This window comes from Magnolia sinica, chromosome 13 (genome assembly GCF_029962835.1).
Source record: "Magnolia sinica isolate HGM2019 chromosome 13, MsV1, whole genome shotgun sequence".
Taxonomy (NCBI): Eukaryota; Viridiplantae; Streptophyta; class Magnoliopsida; order Magnoliales; family Magnoliaceae; genus Magnolia; species Magnolia sinica.
The window spans coordinates 13161899-13179803 of record NC_080585.1 but is presented as its reverse complement, the minus strand read 5'-3'; the positions used below and the strand labels follow the sequence as shown (position 1 = coordinate 13179803).

At 39.7% G+C, this 17905-nt stretch overlaps 1 protein-coding gene and 1 pseudogene across 5 annotated transcripts; one reads left to right on the top strand and one right to left on the bottom strand.

The window, feature by feature from the left end:
* Positions 1–2852: 2852 nt before the first annotated feature.
* Positions 2853–7497, bottom strand: LOC131224114 (inositol oxygenase 1-like; annotated as a pseudogene).
* Positions 7498–9340: 1843 nt separating this feature from the next.
* Positions 9341–17035, top strand: LOC131222871 (RNA polymerase sigma factor sigC). 5 transcript variants are annotated; one of them, XM_058218103.1, is made up of 7 exons: positions 9342–9604; positions 12610–12773; positions 13200–13760; positions 13841–14071; positions 14431–14571; positions 14680–14880; positions 16691–17035. In XM_058218103.1, exons 1-7 carry the CDS (start codon positions 9511–9513, stop codon positions 16970–16972), a joined length of 1674 nt encoding a protein of 557 aa, XP_058074086.1. In that variant the 5' UTR covers positions 9342–9510; the 3' UTR covers positions 16973–17035. The 5 variants fall into 5 exon arrangements, with proteins under 5 accessions (XP_058074087.1, XP_058074086.1, XP_058074084.1 ...); XM_058218101.1 differs by having other exon boundaries at positions 13194–13760; XM_058218104.1 differs by lacking the exon at positions 12610–12773 and having other exon boundaries at positions 9341–9604; positions 13194–13760; positions 16681–16857.
* The last annotated feature ends 870 nt before the right edge of the window (positions 17036–17905 follow it).

Here is a 17905-nt window from a genome sequence, read left to right as displayed (position 1 = left end):
TTCAAGGCAGCCTATGAAGGGGACCTAATAGATGGTCCAGATACATGATATGGACGGTAACGAGCTCAAAAACAATCAGTTGCATCGATCTCTCTTTACTAATATCGCCGTCAAGAAAGGGACGTTAGCGTTTACCATATTTAAAATTTACAAATAAATATTTAGAAAAGTCATCGTTAATTTTAATATATAGCATAGCTAAAAATAAGGAGAATCCATCACATACATTACCTTTGAGCTATGTGGGGTCCACCCATGGTGTATACGTGGAATCCAAACCGTACAGCTGGTTTGTCTCCTCATGCTTTTCATCCCAATCCAAAACTCTCTTAGGACACAATAGGAAGCAATGTACGGTCACGACAAAAACCTTCTTCTTAAATTTTTGTGGACCACTTAAATATTGGAATTGCTTGGGTTTTGGTATGTCCTTTCAGCCTGGCAGGGCACACCTGATGACTGGGTTGGATGACGTATACAGAAATGATGGACCCCATAAGTTTCTATAGTGTGTCCCTTTACCTGGTGTTCCCTGTCTCTACCTTGCGTGTGCCCACTCATGGATCATGCCGGATTTTGGTATTACGACTAAACATAAGGGGCGAATCTAATGGATGGGTTTGACAGCACTCATATGTGATGTCTGCCCGACAAAGCCCGAATACATTCAAATGTATGTGATGAAATAGGTATTATCCTACTGCTTACATAACTTGCAGGGATGGAAATGGAACAGGTCGGCCGTCAGGTTTTGAGTCTCGTCCCAATATGGGTAGGGTGCGGACTGGTTAGGTCAGGCGTGGTCCTAGGTCTTTTTAAGTTTAATTTTAAGCATTGGCTTAATTTCAAGAAAAAGCCTATAAATGGCTAATTAGTGAGCCTAGGGCTGAAAATGAAGACTTAAATACAAGTGATGCTTTAAAGTGTCCGTACCATTTAATAATATACTAGCCTGGCCAAACATGGCCCATTGATACAGCTAATAACGGATGCAGATTTCATGCGAAAGCCTTTGGTAGGAAGTTCCTGCGCAAGGACGCTGGGTGGGGCCCACCGTGATGTATGTGAGAAATTCACCTTGTCCATCCGTTTTTCTCGTGTGATCCACTTGAGTTTTGTATCCACTTCATTTTTGGTCCCACGTTCTAAATTGAGCTCTCAAAATGGATGGACAGAATGGATTTCACACATACGTTGCAGTGGGCTCCACCCAGCATCCTTTCACAGGAAGTCCGCGTCCGCTAATAACCTGGACTAGGCATTTCAGGTCATAAGGTGGGCCACGAAAGGATGAATTGACGAGCCAAAATTCAATGAACAGGTGTGGCCTGCCTGATGAGTGGAATGGCCTGATTTTGGGCCCAGCCACGAACATGGAAGGGACCACATGATGGACGTCCTGGATGTGCTACATGCCTTGTGTTGGCAAATGTATCCGGATGCCGACGTGAATGGGGGCCTAATACAAGGCTACTGCTTGAAAGCACACGGGAATTTACCATATGTTTGTGAACTCAGGAACTCACATGCAGTGCTTGGGTGGAATCTCAACCAAACATCTGTTTTGTCTCCGAATGTTTCACTATACATCCAAAGAAAATTCCTGATCCAAAAGTCAGGTGGTACACACCTTGGGAAGCAATGTACAATTACTTTAAAACCCATATTTTGATCACGTGCTTCGGCCCACCTGAGTTTTGGAATGGCCTGAATTTTGGTGGGTCCCTTCATCCATTTGTTTCGAAATTGGCCAATGGGTTGGATGGATATAAGAAACACGGTGGACCCCACATTTCATATGAAAGTTGCTATATTGTGCATTGTCACCCTCCCTGATTTCTCGCACTTCAACCTTTGTTTTGGCCCACCTGAGTTTTATTTCTCCCCTGGTTATGGCCAACCTTAGTTATGGATCAGACTTGGTTTTGGGATCTAGGTCTAAAGTAGAGGTTGCATCTAATCAACGGGTAGGATTCCACCAATACATTTAGGTGGGCCCCTCAAAGCTCGAAATAATGTGAGTGCTTGTCAATAAATATTAAAGACATCCATGATTCACTGCATTTATCTAGTTCATTGTTTTATTATTAAGAAGGACCGACAAAGGAAATTACGGCAACAAAGTTCAACTAACAAACAAACTACTAATGATAGTGCAGACGAAGATACGCTGGTAGATCAACGGTTATGAACGCTGTATATTTTCACCATCGAAGCTTCACAGGGAAAAACTTTGGCCATGAAGAAAGAAAAAAACACAAACAAGATATTAGTAATGAAAAGAAAGTGTAAGAAAAATGACAAAGGAAAAGACAAGTAAAATTAATATCTTTTTAATTAGTAATTAAAAGTAAAATGATATTTTCTATCAAAATGACACTAAAAACATGTGAAAAGGAACATGATTGACAGCTGGATCTTATCTTATCTAAATGATAAAAGCAGTGGGGCCACGCTGCCATCACCGTACAATCTTAATTGAGCCACAGCCGTGGATGATGGGTCATGCCCAAAAATTCTACCCGATGAGAAAACACTAACATTTCAATGTGTAGCCAGCAAATAGATGGCCATTACTCAAATAAAGAAGGGCGCCCCAAGATTGGCGGCTTGGATCTTAAATCTGTGGGGCTGTCACCGAGCCTCGAATTGGATTAAGACAAGATTTTGAAATGGTTGAGTCAGGCTAGTTGGGCCAGAACTATTCCATTTTTTATTTTTTATACCTTGCTTCCTCGGCCCATTTACAGCCCTACTAATCGCATCGTTCATGTTTGACTATCTCTGATGAGGCCCACCAGGCCAATAATATGTGAGAGTTTTAGTGTGGTGATTCAAGTGTGGAAAAGGAGTCACTTGAACACGTGGAGCCACTTCAGCATCTCCTTTTCCCCGTCATTCATGAGATACGTGTAGGCCCTCCATATCGGTGCATAGCTGGAAAAAGAAAAAGGCTCATGTCAGCAAACAACAATGACATGGCTTGATACAATGATCCAGTCAGCAAAGGTTGTGAGACTTAGTTAAATGGTAAAACTAATGGAATCTAATGATGAAGAGCGCCGCTGGTGGAAGTGTTGTCTTAGGAGAGTAAAATTGTAAATTTATAATAAATTTTAAATTATTCTTTTATTTTTTAAGAAATATTTTTTTTATAAAACCCATTTATTAATCAGTTTGGCCTGACGACTTCCAAACTTCCAAGAGCCCGTTAGCCAGGCCCGAACATGACCTGGACCAACCATTTAAGGTTCAAGGGCAATTTTGTTAATATATGCATGATTGGTCACACCTAGTAAACAGCCTAGATCTTGCACAAGGGTGTCAGGCTTAGGTTGGGCCAGACTCAGGCCTTATCCATCCATAGTCATCACAGGCTGGGCCAGGTTGGTGTCAGAGCTGGATTTTACATTGCATGCTGGGCTCGGCCCACTGACAACCTACTGTAAACCAAGTCATGCCTGGTTCCAGTATCCGCTATTGTCCAAGACAAGGCCTTGGCCAGGCCCATATATCTGTAGGACTTAATGATTAGAACCAAGATCCAACATGTGGCAGGCCCAGATGTGCCCCTTAAAAGCTGAGCTGTGAAAGGTAGACATGGCATACCAGATACATGTACTCGTCCTGGCCCCATGACATGATGATTTTGTGGAGTCTGCAGTTCTCCAAGTAGATCCCGAGCTTTGTTTGGAAAACTGGGTTTTTTGAATTCGGGTTTTCCTTGAAATACTGCAATGAATAACATAAGATTAAGGATTCAAAATGAAGATGGATCATCTGCTTGCTACAAATAGAAAAATCATGTTTGTTGTGAGCTGATTGGACCATATCATCATGCAGTTAATGCAGTGGTGATGACAATGTCAATGATAATGTGGATGGATCATAATGCAGGAAATCATGAATTTTCAGTTTGTGAGAAGCAAAGAATCCATATTCAAAATCCAATTGACAGTTTTAGTAACTTGAAAAATGGTGGCGTTTTAGTGGTTCTCTAGATGATGGATTGCATGTGATGTATTGAATTACCTGGTAATGGACAATGGATTCGTAGAATTTGCATCCAAGGGGGAATGTATCACCTGAACGAGGCAAAGAAATTTGTGACCAAAACATCACCCATATGATGACCTAATGTGGATGGAGTATGGTGCAAAAATTCCCATTGATTAGGCAATCCCAACCATCAAATCTATTACTGTCAAATGGATGGTAATAGAAGAAAATGATTCAGAGCCCGAATTTAACAGGTGAAGTCAAATGGTCATGATCATCCAATCAGTGTAATCTTCAGGCCGAGCCACATGCCTCAATGGGGCTTACAATTTAGATGGTCCAAACTGGCCTGCCTATATAATGTAATTAGTATCAAAAATTTTCATTGAGGATAAAGGAAAAAAAACAAACAAACTCACCTATACACCACTGAGGCTCTGCACCCAAAGAAGGGTGCAAAAGAACCTTCCCCACATCTATTCATTCATATGATAAAGGTCAGGACCACCATTAACACAATTAATGTTTTAAACAAATGGAGTCATTTGATACTCTTAGCAGAGTATGGCACTCAATACTCTTAGCAGAAATTGTAACACATGGCATGCATTAACTATAATAAAAGTTCTTTAATTTGCAACCTCAATATCAGATTAGTTAAGTAATCCTAACCTCTGATTTGTGGACACTTGTTTGTTGACATAGCATCAGTTGATATTTTTCATTTTCAATGGTCCAATAAATGTCTATCAACCAATATCAAGGTATTCAAATAAGTGCAATTCTTTCTCCAATACATCAACACAGTGACCCATATTTTAAACAATTTAATTTCAATTACTTGTATGCCATGTATGTAATTTCTAACTCGTAAGTGCTTGCATGCGTATCATCCATCACACTCTACCAGAGTATCAAAGTCTCTCTTTAACAAAAATTCATAGTGACCATTGCAGCAGGAAAGGTGACTAGTTTGTGTTATGGTTGTAAATGAGAATGTCCCCGATAGTGTTGTGTTGCTTCTGCCTTGTGTTACTCATTAAATAACAGCTATTATTTTATCTTCTTAGACCATAATAATGGGGTAAGAGCTGTCGTGAACAATGGACAACATCTATTGTATTTAAATAAAATTGAGTTCATCTTGTTATCATTGTGGCTTAGAATTGCTAACATTGGTAAGTCATCACTATATTGGGGTTGATTTACTAAGATGGTACAATCCGTGTTTTGCATTGGGTACTTTTAGCCATCCTAAGAAACTTAGCCTGAATGGATGATTTGTATGGATAATTTTAGAACATTACAGAACAGCATTAAACTGCATTACACTTCATAAATCGATAGTTAGGATTATCACTGAAGTTGATTACGGGATAATGATTTGTTAGGGCAATGGTCCATCACCTTGCTTTAGAACAAGAGCATTTTTTCAAGGATAATATGGTCTTCTTTTAATAGTAAGCAAGGAGCCTTATTTAAAGGGTAAAATGATCTATGTGCCTGTCTACAAGTAATAGCATGTTAAAAGATTATGAAATATTATTTTCTCTTTGGTGCCTAAAAAAATATTGCCTTATATCAATAATAGAAAGATAAGAGAGAGAAAAGGCTTCTCTTCAAGGAGAATTTTCTTTAGAGGATTTCTATTAAGGTATTGGTATTGTGGGAAAAAAGGCATAGATGATTTTCTCAGGTATTCTTGGTGTACGACGAGAAAAGATAAGAGATGTTTCATATATATGCATATGCATTGTATCGTAGCACGTCTTCTTCATATCTTGAATTCTTCTTATTTTGTTAAGAGTATGTGTTTGTACTAAAATCTGGCCGAGCTAAATTGCCGTTCTATCACATGGCATACATGGTATCTTTGTGGCATGCACTAGAGATGCAAGTGATCTGTCATATCTTTGAAGAGCTTTGGCGTCTACGCAATCTTTTGCTGAGTTTGAGAAATCATTAAGACTACGTCAGTGCTAAAGCATGTTATAGGCATTTGACGAAGGCAAAATATGATTGAAAAAGGGTAATCTGCTTGTTTATAGCTAGTTAAACTTGAAGGCACTATTTGGACAATGGTTATCCTTGCGCTTCATCCAAAATGGGTATAAATAGCAAAGGCTTATTTGAAGAGAGGCATCCATGATCAAAATCAAAATCCAATCAACTATCAACCAACATAATGATGTTTATCTTAGATTGCTTTGCCCTCCTCATCGCTTATCAGCCGTGAAATGATTTGTTTTTAGGAGTAGTTCAGTTTGTTCCTATGCATACGTTGGATTGACTCCAGTTATAGCCAGTATTGTAATTTCCTTTCATTTACACATGTATATTAAATTTGAAAGAAGATCTTAGTTTTATTAATTGCCCACCTATGCTCATACGTTAAGTCGACTGTAGTTGTAATTTTCAGTATTATTTTAACATCATTCACCATCACATTGCTCCATAAAGTACCCTGTTGTTTTCAGTCATGGTAGTAATTCCGTTATAGTGATAAGTCTCGTTCATTTCCTCAAATCTATCTGTCATTTTATCTTCGTTCAACTATACAATTATTGTACCTTCGAAAGTTTTTAATTTTCAGGGTTTAAAAAAAAAAAAAACACTCATTGGACGAAGAGCCCAACCTGCACAAGTCACCTGATAGCGCACTCAACAATTGATTGAATAAAGGATCGGTTGAATCACGATCGAGCATTACTTTATCTCAACACTAGAGGTCAATGATTATAATCCGTATAGAACCTAATCAATTTTAACACGCCTGCAAACCATACACATGTCCCACGTGGCCGAATTCAAGACCAACAATGTGACTTGCGATTAATATTTTGTATTTCATTTTCTATTCATTCACTCCACGTGTATTCAAGTATATAGTGATGGTCATTTCGCATAGACTTGGAGCATCCCTTGGATTCTACCCCAACATATCCTAAGGAGGCAAGATGAACTCTCAAAACGTGCCCTTTGTCCAAATACATGAAATTCATTAATGCATATTTGCGTGTGCATACATACGCATTCAAAGCACATGTACTTATGAGACTATGCATCTGCTTGTCTATATATACTTTGGTAGACAACACACATTAAAACGTACATGTATACATATATGGGGGAAGATTACCGTGGATAAGTGCAGTGAGATGCAACCAATCTTCATCGGGATAATCCGTGCGAATGGCTTCACCCATTTGAAGGAGGTGTTCGATCTGGGGCTCGTTAAGATCAGGATCACTTTAATCCACATATTCGTTGATGAGTCCGCAGCATTCCGGCCCATATGCTCATCTCTGCCTTATCCAACCTTCCCTACTCATCTTTCTTCTTCTTTGACTGATATGTATGTTGTGAAGTATCTTTAGTACAATACAATCCATATGAGATGAGGGCTACATTATTAGGATGGTTTGTAGCGGTGTATGATGACACATACACTGCCCATACAGATACCACGCCAATCAAAACTGTCCATATGGCCACCATATAGGGGGCATAAGCCTAGCATTACACTGAAAGGATGATTTAGTTTGATTTTTAGCCATCAAATGGACAGTTGAGATGAAAATAAATGGATCAAATTCAACAAACAAATAATCAGTGGTGAGGTGTTTAGTTTATTAGATTTGAGGGCTTCGTAGTACCTGTTGTGAGACCCACACGCCCACGCTCACGCATAGTTCTAGGTGGACCGCACAGTCGGGGAACCACCCATACGGTTTCGGCCTTCGGGTACTAGCTAAGTCATGCTTGGTGAAACACTACTTTGGTACACTGACAGAGTGAGATGAATGATGCGCAGGCACTTAGAAATCACCGAAATTTACATATGGCATATACTCAATATAAAATTAAATTACCTAACTTATGCTTCCTAATTTAGATGTATCTTATGCTTATTCAATTATCTAAATATCGAATTTATGAACATTTTATCAACCAATCAAGTATTAGAATTGTATGCTGATTTACGCTTGATTTAATTGTGCAAATTTTAATAACACAAATAATGTTACTTGATGGTGAAAATATCAATAAAAGATAAATGTAAAATTAATTCAATTGCTCTAATGGCTAAATTTGATTAGGATTAAAAAATTTATAAATAACTTAAAAAGATAAGCTCAATTTACTATTATTAAGGGTGTACATGAACCGAGCTAGCTCGATTAGCTCGCTTAACTCGACTCGAAGAAACTCGATTTGACCCGGTTCGAAGCGGAGTTCGAGCTGGTTTTTTGAGCTCAAAAATGAGTTCGAGCTGAGTTCGAGCAAGCCTCGGCTCAACTCGACTCGAATCGAACTCGGATCGAACCAATTCGGTGACTCAGTTACTTAGCCATTGATGTTGCTCACCAAGTGTTTGATAAAATGACTCAACAAAGTATGGTCAGTGGCAAGGAAGGTATGTACATGAAACAAATACCCTTTTTTTCTTGGGTTTTCTAGGTTTCTATGTTGTTTAGGAGATGTTTGATAAAATACTTGTAAAACTATTGGTTTTGTTTTACATGTGGGGGTATTTTCAAGGTGCAGTCCTGATGTTCGTGGAAATGCGTCGATGGCAAACTCGGCTTGATCTTGGCTCGAACTCGGCCCAAGCTGGCCCGAGTTGCTGACTGAACCTGTTAGGCTCAACAGCCGAGTTCGAGTTGAGATCAGCCAGTGGCGGAGCCGAGTTAAGATGAGGCCACCTTGACTCGGTTCGACTCGATGTACACCCCAAGCTATTATCACGTGGTTCCCCCGCCCAGGCCCATCTCTCTTTCTTTCGGTCTTGGGCTTGGGCTTTGGCTTGGCATAACCATTCGGCCTGCACTATTAAGAGCCGTCATGGCTCAAACTGGGCTTAGGTCTACGTTGGCCGATGGGGGCGGCGTGCCCGGCCCGGTCTTAACCCGGGCCACTGACACCTCCACTGGAGCAGGGACGTTCAAGTGGGAGTTGATCCTGCCTCCGTCACGGATCAGGATGCGGCATGTGTCGCCACACACTGCGCCCACATGCTGTGATGGTCCAATAATTTTAATCGTCCATTTTTTACGCAAGAAAGTAGATAAGCCATTTTAACCGTCCATTTTATAGTTTAATGTGAGCCATTGAAAAAAAATCTTTGTTGTAAATCCATCTACAGATACTGATGGTCTCAAAAAAAGGGGAGTATGTTTCATATGGTTCCCCGCATAGCATATATTCAACATGGACGGTTCTGATAATCGGATCACTCAGCATGCGGCCCCAGTAGACCGCGACACACGCTGACACTTGAGTCGCAACAGAGGTAAAACGAACTCTTCGAGGCTAGTAGAAATGGAGATATTTTGCATCTTGAATGGAAAGAAGAAAAAGGGAGGGTGATGTTTGGGGATTGGAAACTGGTGGTGGAAACTTTCATATTTATCCATTTTTTATTCTCTCTCACCGCCAAACACGCCACGTTTTGAAATTCCTCCATGAGTGTCTGAAGAACATGGTTCTTTTCCTTGGCTCAAGCAAGCAATGGGGCATGGTTTTATGCTGGACTGGAAATGGGCTGTCTCAATCCAATCCTCTCTCCTCTCCTCTTCATCAACCAGGCCCCACTCTTCTTCATGTCAGTTCAATTCTCATACTTTCATTCCCATGTTCTATTGTTAAAGATCTTTTTTTTTTTTAGTTCCTCGATTCCTATATGATGTTGGTTCTCTCTCTCTCTCTCTCTCTCTCTCTCTCTCTCTCTCTCTCTCTCTCTCTCCTTTTTCTGAATATGCATGATTTGATGTTTTTTTTTAGTTGTATAATGTTCTATTCTTGTGATCCTTTCATGGGTAGTCTACTAGTCTCGAAATGGGGAATGATGGAGTACTGGGCATCGTACCACAACTATGGTGCAGGGAGGGATTCATTACTGTACACTTGGAATTTACCTCGAATTCAAACCGTCCAAATGGTGGGATACACTGTGGATGGATGATAACCGAATAATTACACTGAAAGTATGGTCCTAAACTGTCCAATTGGTCGATGTTGAATGGATGGTAAAAATAGAAGCTACTAAAAATGTTTTAAATTCGACAATTGAGTGCACGTTAATCAGATGTCGGATTATCTATCTGATTTTGGGGATGTGAAAGATCGACATTGAGTCCCACTGTTTGGGTGGTTTGGATTCACTGTACGTGTCACCTGTACAAAAGGGGGAATCTGCCCTGGAGCCGAAGTTACAGATGTTTGGTGTAATATACAGCACCCTATGATTCCCCTAGAATGTACAGCGTGTGTCATTTTGTAATCTAAGTTTCACTTCTAGGGTGCATTTGGAAGTTACTACATTTGCATTGAGTGGTATGTCCATTGGCTGAATGGGCATTGTGCTCAATTCAGCTTGACTTGCCATTTCAATCCATTTGATGGATGGCGTATCCACATTTTCCAAAAGAAAACCCAAACCACAGCAGCCGCCTTAGGCTGCATTCAGATTCACTATTGAATTGTATATAGTAATTAAGCTCGATGAGGAGATGACCAAATTGTAATTACCTTAGTTATTCATGTTGAGGGACTAGCTGCAAATTGTAATTATATTATATTAGGCAACAACATCTTCTCCAACTAATTGATTATCAATCAAGACTAGTGTCTCGATTTGTTCAGCCTCTTCTCATAATTCCATTCCTTGGATAATTTTTTGTCTTATGATAAGCTCTCTCCCTCTCATCGTGCTTTCTTTGTAGCAATCTCTTGTGTCACAGAACCTAAAATCTTCACTAAAATGGTGTGAAGTCATGGCCGCTGAAATCCAAGCCTTGGAGGAGACCCTGACTCCATTACCTATCCACAAGAAACCCATTGGATGTAAATGGGTTTATAAAATCAAGCACAACTCGATACAAGGCCCGTCTCGTAGCTAAAGGGTATAATCGAAAGGAATGGTTGGATTATCATGAAACATTTGCCCATGTCGCCAAAATGGTCACCATATGTTGCCTCTTAGCCATTGCTGCCATCCAAAATTGGCATCTCCATTAGCTCGACGTTAATAATGCATTTCTACATGGAGATCTAAATGAAGAAGTATACATGACCATTCCACCTAGATTTGCACGAAAGGGGGAGACTAGGGGATGCTACCTCAATAAGTCGTTGTATGGACTAAAACAAGCTTCACGACAATGGTTTGCCAAATTTTCTACAACACTACTGGATACTGGCTACATTCAGTTAAAGCCAGATTATTCTTTGTTCACGCAATCCATTGGTTCATCCTTCACTGTGGTTCTTATTTACGTGGATGATGTCATCATTGCCGGCAATGATATTGGCTCTATAAATGCCCCTAAAGGCTTCCTTCATAAACAATTCAAAATAAAAGGCATGGTATCAGAGAGGAAGGTTTGTGTTCAAAACCTGGGAGCCGCAAACGTGCCTCAGTAATATATTCTCCCACGAGGGGCCAGGAAAATCAGGTCCGGCCCAGGGATTGGGAAATCAAGCCCATCCTGTTTATGGTGCGAGTGTCTCTCCACCCTTGTCCAGTATGTTCCCATGCGGAGTTCCACCCCGCATGTGCAGGGGAGTGTTAAAGTCCCTCGATATACATTGATACACCATCCTCTAACGGCTCGATCTTTTAGAGCAAGTGGTTGTTTGACATATTACTCTCAAGTTGAGCTTGGAATGAATGTAATTGAAGCTTGAAGGCTGCTTCCTTACATTTAACATTAGAAATACCATTGCAGTTTGGCCATAGCCTTCTTTAATAATTTTATTTTATTTTCTTTCTTTCTCTTCCTCTCTATTTTTTTTTTTTTTTTTTTGAAAAGTTAAGGTAGTCATTCCTTTGAAATTCAGATACATGTTTTGTAGTCAGTAGCAAATTCTCCACGGGGGGGTATGTTGCTTCTGGTTGATGATCAGATTTGGAGAAGTGAAGGTTCAAATCAAAGAGACTATCAATAATTCAGACTATCAAACATGTTGCAAAGTTTCCTATTCATTTCACTGTTTGATACCCAAAAGAAATTTGGAACTAAAACTAGTAATTAAATCTTTTGGAAATTAGTATCTTGGAAATATATATATATATATATAAATTAATCCCAAATGGTATATTTCATTTTCCCATGTCATATGGGAAAACATACTGTGAAAAGAATTAGTCAACTATTGTTGGTTCAGTTCATTAAACTTACAAGACATAGACATTGATACGCTGGCAAATTGGGATCCATCATGTCACATCCAAGCCATCCATGGCCCATCAGATGTGATCTGTCATGCTTTCCTGTCCGAAGAATCAGTCTGGTCCATTCGTCAGGTAGGCTGCAGTGTATGAAAGTTACAAATGGGCTGCTAAAAATCCTTGGCTAGCTGTTTTTGTCTGGCCATTTGCTTCATACATTGTGGCCCACCTTGAGTCTGTTTCTTGAGCCAAGGTGCATGCTACATAGACAGTGGATCCTACTGATGAACAGCTTGGGTCCAGCACATGCATGTAGAAGCATCTAGAGGGACTAGAAATACATGTGTGTCGAATTAGCAAAACATTATTTACATGAACGCGATATTTTTACTACAAATATGGCCGGCACTCACTACTTTATCTTATGTATAATACAGTGAGAGGCAGGGAGGCTTCATTTGAATTAGCAAGAGCATCTGCCGTCTCTGTCATTCTTGAGGAAAATGAAATTCGATGTAAAGATTCTCACATGCCCTACGCATGTTCTTTTGGAGCACTGCAAAGCTTTGAAAATGTTCATGCAGCAACAAAAGAGATTAAGGTCAGTGCTATGGCATTGCTAAATTTCTATGAGGGAAGCTTGGATTTTACCTCATTGAATTTCACAAAGAAGTCAACATCTTTAGAACTTATCACTGTATTTCATTCTTGTTGATCAATATTGGTTGTTTAGTAACTCGAGTGATCAGATTTTTTGTAATTGTCACATGGGTCATATGTGCGCTTAGAATGTGGACCACTGGTCATGTTTAAACTATACATCTTTCATGCACAGGTGGCCCAGCTGATGAATGACTTAGATCTCGAACACATATGCCATATTGGCATGTGGAGTAGGATTTGGAATTGTACTCTTCCCAGTAGCCATCATGTGTCTCCATTTCTTCTGCTTGTAATTTCCTAAAGCATTTGCAGTTTCTGGACTTAAAAACGGCAAAGCTTTTAACATGTTTATTTGTAGTGCCAGATGGTCATCGGCAAGAGAGAGGACAATACAGCTTCCTGTGCTATGTTAAGTAATGCCAACGTGCCAATTTTAGAGGATGCTTCTGCATGTCTTGCGAGTTTACAAGCGGATAGCACATCACATTTCGGTTTGTTAATGGAAAACCTTGAGAAAATAGAAGAGATCTTTGACGATTCGGATGTGGTAAGGCTGGAAAGAGATATTCTAATACAAATAGGAAGGCTGGGAGCTCTTAAAATATTCCACGCGTGTCTATCCAGGACCGTTAAGGCACCAGATGCTCCTCAACAGGCCTTCCCACTAACAGAAACTTCCAAAAATAGCCCTGAGGACACGCCTGTCTATGACCACATGAATAACATAACCGTCCGGTCCAGAAAGAAGAGGGAGAGGAAATCAAGGAGAGAAAGAGTTACAGAAAAAGCTGCAAAGATGTCAGCTTTGTCACCATCCTCAAAAGCAATTCGTGATTTTCAACAGTTGCCAACAAATCCATCGAACTCAAGAGGCAGACGGCATTCAATTGTTCGAAACGAGTCAGAAATGTCAAGAGGAGTTAAGGTAGTTCTCTCTTGTAAAGTCACAATCATTCTTTGTCATGTTTGAAGAAGGACTGAACTGATGAGTTTTAGAAAATGTAGGAGATTGCAAACTTGGAAAAGGTACGTATGAGTTTGGAAGAGAGAATTGGGCGGGCTGCAAGCTTATCTAGGTGGGCCCATGCAGCTGGAATGGACGTGAAGGTGCTGCAGCAGCGTTTACATTTTGGCAGGTACTGCAGAGATAAGCTTCTCAAAAGTACCCGTTCATTGGTCCTGTACATTGCAAGAAACTACCGAGGACGGGGACTAGGCCTTGAAGATCTACTTCAGGTTCATGAAATGCATCATAATCCAATAATTGCAATGTGTTCGGATGTACCATTGATGGCAATTGCAGTAATTAGTTCAATAAAGTGAAAACTGCGACATTGCATCTACCATAGTATCTACATCAAGGGACTAGTATCCAAGTTGCAGTCTATGTCAATTTCAAGTTATATTTGAAAGGAATGTAACTGCAACTTGAGGGCTACTTCCTCTTTATGAATGCTAAATAAGGTAATTAAGATCAGCCTTATCTACTGAACTAGCTATTGCAATCAAATTCGAGGGTGCATCCAAACATAGCCTCATGAAATTCAGTAGTTATCCTTACAACATCTCTAGTTTCATGCACCAATGTATCACAGGCGGGGAATATGGGCGTCCTTCAAGGTGCAGAAAGGTTTGATCACACGAGGGGATACCAGTTCTCCACGTATGTTCAGTACTGGGTTAGGAAATCAATGTCGGCACTGATAGCACGGCATTCCAGAGGGGTCCGGATACCTGTATGTACATTTTCTTGTTATTAGAGATCTAGGTCCTTTTGGTGTCGTTTTCCCATGAGTAAAGACCCAACATTGATTTGATGTTTTGTGTTTTCCATGTCTTTTTAGGTTACATTGAACAATGTAATAAATAAGACACAGAAAGCTAGAAGAGCCTTTTATGACCACCACGGAAGATACCCACAAGATGAGGAAATAGCCAAGTTGACGGGTACGTCATTAACTAATGTCAGACTTGCTAACAAGTGCTCAAGGGTCATGGGTTCAACTGATCAGAAGGTGGGAGACTGCATCGGTGTAAAATTCATGGTATGATTCATACAAACTGTTCATGGTACTATTTAGTCATTCCTTCGAATTACTTCACTTTTTTTGACTATCATTACTCAAATATTGTTTCATTTTAATTCATAATATCTTGAATGCTAAAAACGGCAAGACTCCGAAGATTGGAGGCTGGGGTTTTCTTGAGGATTCTCCAATTTATGCAGGATTGGGCTCCGTGATTTGTGTGGGTTTTTTCCAGCAATGGTGCTGGTTGTTGTTGTATCCCTAGTTTCTTTAGGTTTTTTCTAGTTTTCTTAGGCTTCTTGTTGTTGTTGTTGTTGTTGGTTTTTTTTTTTTTTTTCTTTTGGTTTTTCTGCATTTGGTTTGTCTTCCCTTATTCTGTTTTTCTTTTTGCTTAATAAAATTTCACCTTTCAAAAAAAAAGAAATGCCTAACAGCACGTTTGGACATATGGAATCCAACAAAAAGAAAGGGAAAAAATATATATAATGAATTAATGATGATTTCCATGAGCACTATTAAAATATCGATTCTGATTTTAGACTTCTTGTTTGATAGCAAGTGGAAATATCACATTATTCTCAAAACTTTCACCTAGATTCTTGTGCCAAGAATCCAAATTATGGAAAAGTATAATGATTCTTTTGTGGTATGCATCCTTTGCCATCCAAACAACATATCGTTACATCAAAGCAAAACAATTTTCCTTTTCCATTGTTTGTCATGGAACCCTGGGTACCCAAACATGGCCTAAAGAAATATAGACAACATCAATTCAAATCATTAAATATAACTTTACTTTCATGCCACTATTTTTACCCACATATTGTTTCATTTTTACTCGCAATATGCCAACTGCTAAAACCTGCAACAGTTACGAACAAGTGCCTAAAGAAACATATACTACATCAATTTGACTCATTACCCTTTGATTTTGTATGTGCAATGGCTAACTGATTAGATAAAGGAGACAGCTAAGGCTGCATTTGGATGCAATATTTAATTGAATAGTATGACAGGTCAGTTCAATGAAGAGGAAATGGCCAAATTGGAACTACTTCCTGTGTATTCATTTAGAGAATTGGCTCCACATTGCAAAAAATTTTCCCATGTTGGAATAGAAAGTACTAAACTGCAATTTGAGGGCTATTTCCTAATATTAAGGAACACATCATTTCCTCTTTAGTGAACTGATCTTTTCATAATTCTATTTGGTTTTGCATCCAAACAAATGCTAAAACGCTGCCTTTTGTACTGGAACTGATCTATATTGACTTCCAGAAAAGCAAAACTATGAAATGACTAATTTTAAGAAGACCCAACTCGGGGCATTTCAGTGAGTAAAATGCTGTTATGCCATGCACATCATACATGTTCCATTTAATTCCTCTATCACCATGCATGCGGAAAACATGTAAACTGTTGATCTGGTGGGCCACCATGTTGATGGGCTATCGGCCAAAAATCGCAGTGTTTAGACAACTCTTAACATGAACTTGTTCTGAGTAAACAATCCCTTTTCAGGCCATTGGTCAGATGGCTATCACAGTCCAACCCCCTTGCCTTTTTGGCGATGGCCCATCCACCTTGTGGCCCACCAAATCAATGGTACTGATCAATATATCCAAGTGCCGTGTGTGCAGCGGAGATGTCTCATCATCCATGGCACACACATAATAGTAGCATCCAACTTTTGATAATGGGTTAGAACAATCAAACATCCTTATACCAGCCAGTCAGCATGCCTGCATTCATTCACTTTGGGATGTGCCATGTATGTTCACGAGTGTTTTCATATTCGCAACATGGTCATTTTGTTAGCCGTGTGCAGGAAATCACACCAGATACGTTAGTTAAGACTCCGGAAGAGACTGTTATGAGTCAGCACATGAGAAGAGAGATTCATGAGCTCTTGATCGGCCTGCACCCAAGAGAGAGGCAAGTGCTGGCGCTACGGTATGGGCTTGGAGACGGTCGGTGCAAGTCACTTGAAGAGGTTGGGAGGCTTTTCCATGTGACCAAAGAATGGATAAGGAAGATAGAGAAAGCGGCATTGACAAAGGTAAGGAAGGAGGAAGTGCAAAGCAGCTTGAACTACTATTTGGAATTGTAGTTTCAAAAGGAACCCAAATGGTGTAAATTGCATTTTTTGAATGGGAATTGAAGATTTTGGCCATTTTACCAAGTTGATACTTTAGCCAAATTGGAAGAAGTTGGATAGGTTGGTGGTGATGCAGAATTGAATTTTCCATCTTATGATACAGAAAATTAAATAATCGAATTTCCATCTTCGAGGATTCTGAAAATTAAAGTCTGCTTGCTGCGAGCAAAGAACCAATAGATTTGAAGCTGCATTTCTTTACTCCCATATGTATGAGATTTGAGAAAGAGATCTTATGAATAATAGAGCCAGTCCTGGTTGAGTGTATTGAATTCTAATCCTCCAAGGTGTTAGAGTAAACAGGTTTATGGAAGATCATCTAGAAGAATGAGATTGGATTTTGAATCTTGTGCGTGTGCGCGCCTGTGTGAGTGCGTGTTGGAGATCTACCATATTCTGTGTCCCCCAGCTCCAGAACTGCATCATCTTGCAGGAGGGTTTCAAACAGAGGCAGATGGTCAAACTAGCAGTATCAGAGTTCAGCAGAGCCATCTCTCCACCACACAGATGGTAGATGATTAATCAATCTGGACCATGAAGAAAGTAGGAGCCATCATAGATGGGCCCTGTTTAAAAAAGTACGCTGTCGACTCGTAAATTACCTTGCCAGGTGTACCATGGAAAGATGGCTCTACCATATTCCGGTTCTACCAGCTCCAGCATATCATCTCTCATTTGCTTGTATTTCATTGTTGAAATGAAAACTTCAAAAAAAAAAAAAAAAAACTGAAAGTCATTTTTTTATTAGATGGCGGAAGAGAAGTAATCCAAATGCGATCATAAACTTCAAATGTGGAAGCTACCCCACCCAATCATATTTGGGATGCCTTTGGATGTCCATTTGAATTGAATTGCAATAGTTAATTGGAGAAAGTGGAAATTGCC